Below are 12,111 nucleotides of genomic sequence, written 5' to 3' on the forward strand. Positions count from 1 at the left end.
GTCTGAGGAGTAGTAAAGGGAATGTAGTTCTATGTTGGTATGTGTCCACAGTCTCCTCCATATAGGAACCCATCCATTACGGTTACTTATTAAATCCAGTTACAGAAAGTAACTAAGTACATTTACTTAAGTACTATAATTAAAACAGTTTTGAGATACTTAAGTAAATCTTTTATCTGCAGCTTCTACTCCACTAAATTTATCATACTTCTAGCTGATACTTTTAAAGATTATTTTTCATAGAAAGACATAGAAAAAATCTCCATATTATGTTCAAGTTTGAAATGAAGTCCTTCATTTATGGGTTTGTAATTAACAATTAAAACCAAAAATTTGCCATTGTAGCAAAATATTTCAATCAGTTTTTAGTGCAATACTTTTGTTTCAAGAATTTTCAACAATAACCTGCTTTATCGTTTAACCCTCTGAATGTTGTTTTTAAAAAATCTCCAAAATGACATTATTATCACCAAGAAACTGTACATAGAGAGAATCCAAAACCAAATCTAAGCTTGAAATTAAGATTTTGAATCAAAATTGCTTTATTTGACAAGTGTCATTTTAAAAAAATTGCCCAAAACAAAATGTTTGCTCTAACCAGCTTCTGTAAACCTTTTAAAAAAGCCCCTGTTATTGTCTCCAGCATCGGTAACACTTGTGGGCAAATGTTGAACATATTGATCCCAGGTTTTTACCATTTTCTAAAGGGAATAATCAAAGAAATTCAACTTTAGTTTTTTTATGATTTGTGGCATGATAACACTGTCATACTGCACATAGGACATTAAGTTTTCTCTGCTTCTAGCCACGGTTGTGCTGTTTCCATAGAGATACAGATAAAAATTAGACAAAAAATGGCAGAAACTGCTTGATGTTTAGAGGATTAAATTAAAAACAGGTTGAAATGTTCTTGCTGTGATGCAGATAAAAGTTTAAGGGCTCACTTATACACAGAAATATCTTTAGAAAATTGAGTATTTATAAAGAACACATGTAAAATAGTTTGAGCCTCCACTAAGATCAACTGTACCAAAGATCTACATTCTGTGATATTGGACATGATGGAAGGAGCCTTTTGACAAAGCAAATACTTTTGTTTAGGGAATATTTTGGTTGCTGGACTTCTAACTGTAATATGATTTGGTAGTTTTACAAATAACGGATCTGAATATTTGTTCCATCCTGGTGAAACTGTGTCACTGTCTCTACATTTCAGAGTTAATTGTGCACAACATCATGACTAAAAGCAGCGCTGTCACTGCTGGTTAGCGTATGTTAAAGAGCACCGTGATGACAGCAGCGGCTGACCATAATGGTACACAGAGGACAAGCCCATATTGTATGATTTAAGAAGCATATCCATTACACACCACAGTCATCACACCCACACTCTCTCTCTTTCCAGACTGCTGATGCTACACTGTGGGTTAACACCATCTGGTGCCGATCAGGAAACACCAGCTTTGCACAAGTCAGTGTCTCTAATTATCTACCTAGTGCAAAGGGAGGCAGATCCCCACTAATCTCCACAATGTGTTCTGCTTCCCATTCCCACCTGTGCCCCAATAAAGGGGGGCCTTGTGGGAGGACCGAGGTCTCTGTGTCAAGGGACCAGGGACCAGGTGACGCTGCAGCGCCGGTCCCCACGACAGAAGCTCCACCGCTTGGTTTGGCTGGCAGCTGCCTCCCCCCACTGAGACATCCCACAGCTGACAATCCCCCAGTACTGACAGGGGCTCTTTACAGTGTCAATAGCCTCATATATTAGAGCTAACCGCCTTTGTGGTGAGTGAGGGTGTCAGGCCTTTTGGCCCGACAGCGCTTGTTACCATGATGAAATGTAGATTGAATGGAGGGGGTCTGTGTCCCAGGCACGAGAGCTTGGACTCCCCCGGCCTTTGTGTCCCACGCATGGCTATTGTTCCAACCCATTCAGTGCTCTCACGAGGAGGAGGAGGGGGTAAAGAGGGAGGTAGGTGAGAATGAGTTACATCTCTTCATTTCTCCCCTGATCTCCAACTCATCTGTCAGCCGTGGGAGGATAAGCATGTATTTTACACGCTTGATTTGTTGCTAAGTGAAGGCCAGCCATTGTTGAGTTGTTTGACTAAATCATGTTCATGGTAATCAGTGTGTGTATAGTGAACATATAGTTATGTTTATGCTTTATTTCATTAATGAATCATTTGGAACTTGACTTTTAACACTAATGCAAACAAATTTGATTCCAAATTTACAGTGATGCTGTGTGGATATTTTCACTAACAGCGAAAATAGGATCGTGTACGGATTAAAAGAAACTTTTTTTCAGACTGACCGCATTATGTCCTCTGCTTTAAATTTGCCCTTTGTGTGCCTATATTCATGTTCTTATGAGACAATGACAAATGGCTGGCCTAGAGCTGAGGACATGGCTATGTCCCTCGACTGCGTCAGACAAAAGTGACGCGCCTTCCTGGCGCCTGTGTCGTCCTTTCATCTCCTACACCCTGTTGAGGTGAAGATGGATGGTCCCCTGGCTCAAGAACACCACATTCAGCTTCTGTGCTGGCGCATTGTCTCGCCCTTCTGTCCCTCTTTAGCTCTTTAGAGGTTAGTCTGTCCAGAGCTGGTTAGCAACGACTGACACCCTTTCCTAAATATCCATTTTTGCCCGGCTCCCTTGGCCCTTAAAAGCCCCAATAAAAGTCCTTCAGTTTAGTTGAAGAAGATCTTTCTGAAATGTTCTGATAGTTTGTCTAGAACATTCCAAAAAAAAAAACAAAAAAGTAGCTCTCTTTTAAAAAGAAATATTATAACAGACGTATGTTTTTCAGAAATGTGCTGTAAACTTGCTTTGTCCAAATAACCACAAATCAATAACTGCAGTTTCTCACATTAATGAAAAGAAGCAGGCAAACAGGAGTTATTATTAAAAATGAATTTTAATTTAGGAAAATAGAAATCCTGCACAATGGGACACACCAGTTTCATTTCAACAATGTTCCATCACCACAGATATCAGATAAATTACAGACTTTGCTTCTCTGATAAAATCCCCGGTCCATTTAGAATCTTTCTGTATAAACAGTGCAGAGAAGACAATTGATAAAAAATAGCAGCAGTTTGTGTCGCACAAGATATATACAGTATATGTACAAAGTCTGGCACCAGCCATCACTTCATCAGTTCTTTCATCAAGCTTCTGTGAGCTGTTTGGTTCGTTGCACTAATCCAAACAGCAGTAGATAGTTTTCAGAGAGTCCTGCTCACTTGTTCATAGACAGGCTGTGTAATGTGGAGGTGGTGGTGGGCAGAGGCTGGCACAGTGAGCAGGGGCAGGGCATGCCGGGGAAGTGCCTGTATGAGCTGGTCAGGTGGAGGGGGTCCTTCAGAAGGCCCTGGACTGGAGCGTGAAAACCCAGGAAGCTGGCTGTTGGAGGGGAGTGTGGAGCTGGGGCTGAAGAAGGAGAAGATGAGTGATGCTGGAGAGATGAAGGTGTGCTGCCCACCAGAGAGTGCAGGGACTGGGCCAGAGGATGCAGAGGGAGATGGGCAGCTGTGGCTGCAGGAGAAATCGTGGGATGAGGAGCGGTGCGACTCTGGACAGCAGCGCCGCCTCCATAAACATCCCCGACCAGCTTCTTCATCTCCTCCAAAGAGCTGGACAGCATGAGGATGTAGTTTCGAGCTAACAGCAAGGTGGAGATCTTTGACAGCTTGCGGACTGAAGGTCCGTGAGCGTACGGCATCACCTCCCTCAGGCCGTCCATCGCCTGGTTCAGGTCATGCATCCTTTTCCTCTCCCGACTGTTGACTTTCAGCCTCAGGTCTTGCATCTCTTCCTTGCTCAGCTCAGATCTGGTTTTGGTCTTTCCGCCCCCGTTGCAGCGCTCTGTCCCGTCTTGGCCGGCCTCGCTGTCTCCTCTGCTCTCCTGGCAGTATCTCTGGAACATCTTGTTGGAGAAGAAGCTCCCAGCGGAGTCGTCCACCACCAGGTCTGGAGATGAGGAGCGGCTGCAGGTGGAGCCAGCGTCGGAATCCATTTTAGTTGAAGCAGGAGAAAATTCAGGTTTTACTAAAAAATGTTCCAAAAAAAAACACTTGAGCTGAGGGCCTTAATTCTCTAGATTCTTCAAAGTTTGTCCAGTTCACTGCAGTGTGACTTTTCCCAGAGTTTGTGCTGTTCAGTCTGATGATCAGTCTGGTCACAGCAGTGAATGTGTCTAAACTGTCACCCTGTGAGCCCACTGGGGTGTATTTATACCGTCCACACAACAAAGGAACAATAAGCCGCATAATGAGACACTAAGGGCCACAGCCAATTGCAGAAGGGACACACTTTCACCCCCCTCTCCTCCCTGCAGCCCCCACTTCACCTTCCCACACCCACATTTAACTCCCCCAGCGCTGATGAACCCCCTACACATTAACCAAAACAGGTTCACACGTCGTGTTAAGCTGTGGAGTTAACTGGACTGTGTTAAAACTTGCATTAAGGACTGTCGGTATAAAAGTTTTCCAGACATGTTTTTCACTGCAGACTGATATTGAAAGTGAGAGTGTTAACCACTGATCACATACAGACTTTATCAAGCTGCTGTTTTTATTGCACTCCTCCAACACAGCAGATAGATGATGCCTCCGAGGCCTTATTTACATACGGTAACCATGAGACACTTTGGAGAAAGGTATGAGGCACCGTATGAGGTGCTTAAACATGTAAAGAGCAGCGTTAATGGCAGACTAGGTACAATTCAACCAGGAGCTCAAGACAAAAGGGGTCAGATAAATTTGACTCGGCTCTCTAAACAGTCTGTGAAATCACATCACTATCACTGGAAGGGGGTCCTCCAGTTTGGGGAGGAGGTAGTTAAAGAGATACTAAATGAGTGGGCACGGCATTGTCCTCCTTTAATTCAACCGTTAAAGCTACTAGCACTACTCCCATACTTTATAGGAGTGTACTTTGACAGCTGCATGAATATACTTTAGAGAAATGACCCTGTCGCACCTTTCTTATTTCCGATGGAGAAGTTCACGACATATGAATTCCATCTAGGTTTGATGTCCAACACATATCTGCTGATCTAATCTTGTGGCGTGTATATCAGGCTGACATGTCAGCCTCTCTCTCTGTGGTTGTTCAGAGGCTGGATTTCAACACTCAGCTCAGGAATTTCCTGTCTTCCTCCTGCCAAGCAAAGCCTCCAGTGAGGCAGCGCTAGAGGGCCGGTAGTTTGAGAATATAATAACAGTCTTCTCAAGTGTTACACCCTCAAGAGTAGCAGAGGAGATTTGCAAAAACATCAGTTTTGTGAACCTTGGACTGATGCATTGCATTGATTCTTGCCTGCAGCACAACAACTGCAAAGCCATCATCCAAGATTTTACGCGGGTGAACTGGAGGAAACATTTTCGAGGCGTCATGGCTGGAATGTGTTGTTGTTGATCTGGCAGCTCGTCTAAGAGGCTGTTTGCTTTTCTCTGTGTGGTACACAGTAGGACACCCTGGTTTATGTTTACCCAACACTATTAGACGTTGTCCTCCAGCCGTGGGCGTCTTTGTGCAGCATCATGATTGCTCTTAAAACACTGGTTGTCTCCTTCTTTCATCTTTCATATTAACTCATCAATGGGTGAACAAAACAAATATAATTTTTAAAATCAAGCAACAATTTCTGTACTCTTGCAAACAAATTTTTCAAAACAGTGTTTATTCAAATCCTTTGCAACATTTCTGAATACCCAAACTAACTAAACCAAACTAATTTCAAAGTGCATCACATCCGTCCATTCATGAACTTCTAGCTGTTCTCAGATACTTCCTCTCTGTTATTTGAGATCAATTATGTATAATCCAGTCAAGCATACAAAAATAGGTTCAAGACTTATTTCGCATTTCATCCCATCCAACACAAAGTACTCAGAAATCCAGAATGCCTCTCTCTTAAGAGCCCATTTCTGCCAAATGTCCCACTTTGTTTGACAGCGCCCATATATATAAGAGAAGAAATGGGATGCTTTATTTCCAGCAGGTGTGCCGCAATAGGATCAATCTCCCTTTTTTTTTTTTAATCTTATGGGACTTTTATGTTGTGGTATTCTTTGTTTGAATTCTCTTGTTTTTCCAGCGTATTATTTTTCCACAAGGACGTGAAGAAAACACTGACAACCTTCGCGGTGGATGAAATCACTTCTCTGATGTAATATTGCATACGTCTCGGAGTTCATCTTGTAGTTTCGTGACTGTTCCGCATGTCGCTGTGTGTGTGATCTCAAAGTCCTTCTCAATCCCTTACACACACATGGACCTACAGAAAGTTAGAAGTAGGAATCAAGAGGGCCCTCAGGACCCCCCACCACAGCTCCATCAGGGGGCCCTGCAGGGTGCTTTGGCTCAGCCAGTATTCAGTGATATTATAATTGGGAGAACCTCGAGAGCCAACATGAGCCATTTATTTGGAGCATATGGATTTTCCCATCGTTAGGCTCCGAGCCAACATGGCTGCTGGACTCTCTTCTGCTAATTGGGTCAGGTCCTAATTAACTATGTTGGACACAATGGTCCGGATTTCTTTCTTTTCCACTCTTTCAGACCTTTTAATGGCTGGTTGGTGCCACAGTTTTCATTGTGTCTTACACAGGCCAAAGAGAAGAAGACGATCCATAATGTGCCTTTGATAGTCTTAATAAATTATCAATGAATTCAGGAAAGTGTGCCAAGCTGCTTATTAACTGTACACGAAGTTAGATTAGTGAGATTGTCACTCACATAAACCGAGTGGGGATTTTTAACACGTCCACGGAAGACAGCAGAGAACAGTGGTTGTGTGATTACAATCACTAAGAATATATATTGAGATGATTATTAGGGACTCTAGCTGAATAATGGAGTGTAATCAGTCCTTCTTTTACTCCATTATTATATGCATGAGCCAGATAAATCCCTTTCTACTCCTCATTCTTATTCTTATTCATGTGTTTACAGAGGCAACAGGCCACACAGAGAGACACAAGGATCTCTGGGCTTTGCATTTTACAAATGAAAGCGTAGCCACCCTCCATGTTTCCACATAATCCTTCAATTTTTAACCCTGCATTAGAGTGTTTGACTTTCTTCTCTGGATGCCACCTTTCAGGACCCTTCATCCAATTCGGACCTCTGTGACAGACTTTTTTTTTTTTAGGCTTTAGAGACCCCCTTTCTGCTGCCTCACGGGGTGCACTCCAATGAAAGTGCTCAGGTGACCAGAAAATGAGGGCATTATCACAGGCATATGCTTGTAGTGACAGAGGATCAGGCAAGATTAAGGCCTATCATGGCTCAATAAAGCACTAAGCTGAAGAGCAAACCTGTGCTGTGTACCGTAGGGCTTCCTTCACCGTCTGCTGCTCATTGTTTAACAGGATCACTGGCTACATCTTCTGTACACACACAGTGGGTTTTAATCTGGGCATGTGGTCGAGAGCAGAGCTTGTAGAGGACACGCAGCCGCTTTTGGTTACCACCATTTTTCTCAGTGTCGCTTGTATATCAAGGCACCGAGATCATAGGAAGACAAGTGTTCAGCAGGAGCTGATACGTGGAATTGGTTTGGTTTGCTTTATCCATGGATCTAAACGTTTCCCTCCGAGTACCAATGTCTGGGGAGAGAGATATAAAATTGTTTCACAAAGTGTCTGAACGGGCCGACAAGTGTTTCTGAGAACAGGGAGTGCTGCCCTTTGTTATCTCTCACCGCTGGGACAAACTGCTCGGTGATTTATTCATTTACACTGCCTGAAACAATTGCATTATCTTGGCCACAACACAAAGACACAAAAGCACTATGAAAACCCCAGGTTGTTTATGAGTCACTAAAGAGTCCAATAACTTTCCCCTTCATCTTTAAGCGGCCATGGAGGATTGCATGCTGTGGAGGGCTGCAGGGCGAGGGGAGTCAGGAGGGGGATCCAGGCCCAGGGAGAGATGCTGATTATGGGCAGGATAAAAGGAGTCCAGGCCTTCTCCTCTGGCGCTGAATGGGGCTCGGTCAGCAGGCTGTCCCATACACTGGCCTGCTCCATGCTGCTAGAACTTCATAAATTACCCCACAATTACCCCGAGGGGACACCGAGGGAGGACAGACAGGCGAGAGGGGGAGAGAGTGAAAGGGTAAGGAGCAGAACCAGTGGCAGAACAGACCGTCATCAGGAGGTGTAGGGACCAGGTCCAGATGTTGGCCTTCAGGTTGCTAGGAACCAAATGATGGCACCTCCTGAGGACTGTCACCTTAAAGTGGAAGGATTCACATCTTAAAGCAAGAGTATGTCATTTTTGAAAGAGGAAGCAACAAATTCTTGTTCTTTTAACCGAAAGGTTGAATTGACCAGTAATAAAATATACCTTCTCTCTGTTCATTGCACTCAGAAGGTTGTTAGCTGAACCCTATTCAGGACTTTCAGGTGACCACACGTAGAAGGTCTTTCAGGGTCCATTGGAATTGGTATTCATTACAGACATTTATGCTATGTTGAATACATTTTCTGATCAGTTGATGTATTTTTGGTTCCAAATGCAAGAGAAATGTCCCTCTTTTTAAATTAAAAAAACAATCTTCGAACATACAAAAACAAAACCTGTCATGTAGACCAAATGGCCTGGAGTCCAAAAGACCCAAAAGTCCTTAATAGGGCTAAATTACAAAGTTTAGGTAGATATTGCTGTGCAGCTGACAAGGAGTCAGACTGCTGATTTAATCAATCTTTTTTTTTTTTTTTTATATGGTACTGTAACATCAGAATGGGAATTTAACTTTAAACACAATCACTTGTGTTTAGCCAACGCTTAATTTATGCTCACTATAACTACAGGCTGACTTTAAGAGCAGATTCTCAGATAAGTGAAGCTCCAGATGCTGAGTGTGAAATCACTCCAATGTGACCGTCCAGTACACGGAGACACTCAGTAGTGAGCTGCTTCACTTATTGACATCACTGTACATCATACTCACACTTATAGAGAATGCACCTGTAATTTTAAACCCATAAAATGTCATTAATATTAATCTAATTGTGTGGATTAATGTTAATCTATAATGTACTGTTACTTCCATTGTAGGATGCACCTGCTATCTGCTCATCTAACCTACAGGACACAAATAGTCTGTTGGACGTGATGTTGAAAGCCTTTTACATTCAGCTTCCAAGTAGTAGCTGCTTTAAAGGATTCATTCACCCAAATTCCTTTCATGCATACATGTTTTGGTTTTATTTGCTGAAGTTCAGCCATGTTTGTTTGAATTTTTCTGCATCTAGAAACAGCTCCTCTGTTTTTTGACTGATCCAAAGCATGCGTTGGTTTTTCATGGAAGTACTTTCTATAATATTTAAAATATTTGCAATGAAAAATGGACTACTGGTCTGTTCTTTAGTGTATTTTTTTTATGCTGGAAGCTCCACAACAGAAATGCCATTCACCTCGGCAGTTTTGGGGTGGAGATAGGGAGATGGATATCCCTAAAGCTGGGTACTTATAACTAGAACTGTCTGAACTGCTACATAACAGCAATTCAGTGGTTTTCTCTGATGTGAAGAGGCACTTTTAAGACTGTGGCTTATCTTGCCCATGAATCAAAGAGACATTAACATGGATTAAGTAAATTACAAAAAAAATAAATAAAAAAAGCATAGTTATAGATTAGGATATATGAGGATAAGTTATTGCAGAATTGGATTAAAACAGTTACTTGGCAAATTCCAATCAATCAAGAAACACACATGCCTACAGGCCTATACAGATGCACACACTTAGACACAAAGTGTATCTGTTTGGCATTGTGTTGGTCACACTTTTGAACAGTTGGCCGCTCACTGGTGCATGGGGGTGGCTTTGTGTCGGCGATCCGCAGACTTCTGTTCCCCCCTCTGTCTCCTCCATCCCCCTCGTCTCCGCGTTATCCACTCTGATAAAAACAGGGGACCTGCTCGCCCAATAATCTCCCTCCCCGAAGCCCAGGCACGACTCCGGCCTTTCATCAGCACCATTGTTTCAGTCTGTTACCTCCGCTTGTGCTCCTTCACCACGGCAACACACTGGCTCCCCCCGTCGCTGCCGTCCCATCTGTGGACAGGCCTGCCATGTGTCTATTCATAAGGGCGCCGGAGGCAACGCCACTGTATGTGGAAAGTACATGATGCCGTCCTTTTGTGTGGGGCTCAGTCCTCGGCTACTTACCGCTGACCCCGGGGTCGCCGCGCACAATAACCTGAGTGTTGGTGGCCAGTGGCGATCCTCATTGGCCGGTGATTGACGAGCTGATCAATGGCGTGTGAGTGTGTGTGCGCCCACATGTGTTCGGTTTCTATACAGCCTCTGCAGGCCCACTGAACGGAGCGTGTCTGTCTTTAAGTATTGGTCTTTTGAAGGCATCAGACTAGTTAGTGACACACAATTGACTTCTTTGGTTTTTAGCTTGATGTAGTGAAATGAATACCTGCAATTTAGCTGAATGAACACACGCCTGGTCTGGACAGTAAAACTGCAGAAGTAGCCCCAATGGAGCTGTACTGTTCTGATATTAAATGCAAATATTTTTGTATCTTATGTCTTGCTTGTGTCTCTGTGCTCGGCTGGTATTTGTGTGCAAAAGCTGTATTTCAGATGATTTACTTAAAATTCTGCTCTATGCCTTCAGACCATCATTTTGATCCCATCATTCCTCTTTCTCTCTCTCTCTCACTCTTTTGCTCGCTTTATCATCTGGCTCTTCCTTCTTTTCATGGTGCCACACACACACACACACACACACACACACACACACACACACACACGCACTCCATCCACGAGCCACCCAAGGGGCTCAGGTGGGCGATTACAGGCGCACATTAAACCTTAATTCACATATGGCTGGATGTGAATACTGATGAGGAGATCTGCTCCTGTGGCACATTATCATCCAGTGTCATGGCGGAAACATGGACAGTTTCCACTGCAGCGGCTGACGTGTAGCCGTGTGCCGCAGGAGTGACGCATGCAGGAAAAGCGCACACACAGTGTCACCCAAACACATAATATGATGCACAAACACAGTGTTGTTCTTCTCCGGTTTGCTGACAGATATCAGGCCGTGACCCTGTGGTTTATAGACCTCCTGCTGTTTAACTAGTGGAGGGATGAAGGGGGAAGGTGTTCTTGACTTGTCTGTGCGATCACAAAATTGAGGACAGAACTTACGACTGACGGGTACATTGTGTTTTAGAGCATTCATAAAACAAGAACTACTTTACCTTAAAGAATATCTGTTTGAGAATAAAACTCACCGGCCTATATATGTGTACTGAAAGAGTGATGGTTCTCTATTACTGTTCCTCCTGTACATGCTGACAGTGAAGGAATACCTTTAAATGCTTCTTTAAAAAAGTGCATCTTAAAATATAATCAAAGTTATTAAAACCAAGAAAACACTATTCAGGGACAAAGAACAAAAAGTTTACGACAGTCAATTTTAATGTGATTATATGAGACTGTAAGAAGTCCAATATTACGTTTGACTGAATTAAATAATGCATTTTTATACTGAATTAAGACTGTAAATTTCCTTTCACAGCCAGGATGGACAGAAGGAAGGATTACAGCAAGTAAAGCTGCTTCAGGGTACATATTGGCATCTGAGTATTGCTTGGATTACAGTTATATTGTTTTTTCTAAATTTAATATCTTTCTGTAGCTGTAAATTCATTATTGTATAACTTTTAATAACTTTTTTTTTGACATAAAGGACTGATTTCAGAGCGGTTGTGTAATGCCATCGTTACTTTTATCGTTAATTAGATTTTTAAGTGCTGAACTATGATGTGGTGACTTCTAGATTTGACATTAATGTGAAATGTTGTGCAGTCATAAATGCAAATTTATTAGGTATTTTATATACCAGCATGGCTCGCCCAGTCATGACTAATCGCTTACAGCAGGACGAGTTCATCTAATCGCACTTTGCACGCGCAACTTACAGTGCTTTACATGAGGTGAAGACATGCATGAGGGGATCATGTGATGATGCAATAAAAAGGAAAATCAAATCAATTTAAATGCAGTCCTGTAATAACTTAGAACAAATTGACACATTAGATCTTCATAACTAATAAATA

General features: G+C 42.7%; 1 protein-coding gene across 1 annotated transcript; it reads right to left on the reverse strand.

The window, feature by feature from the left end:
* Nucleotides 1-3,248: 3,248 nt before the first annotated feature.
* On the reverse strand, nucleotides 3,249-4,025 carry olig4 (oligodendrocyte transcription factor 4). The gene has a single exon (XM_008293393.1). The coding sequence runs from the start codon at nucleotides 4,023-4,025 to the stop codon at nucleotides 3,249-3,251; it is 777 nt and encodes a 258-aa protein (XP_008291615.1).
* Between the last annotated feature and the right edge of the window lie 8,086 nt (nucleotides 4,026-12,111).

Source organism: Stegastes partitus, unplaced genomic scaffold (assembly GCF_000690725.1).
Source record: "Stegastes partitus isolate 25-593 unplaced genomic scaffold, Stegastes_partitus-1.0.2 Scaffold880, whole genome shotgun sequence".
In the NCBI taxonomy this organism is placed as follows: domain Eukaryota; kingdom Metazoa; phylum Chordata; class Actinopteri; family Pomacentridae; genus Stegastes; species Stegastes partitus.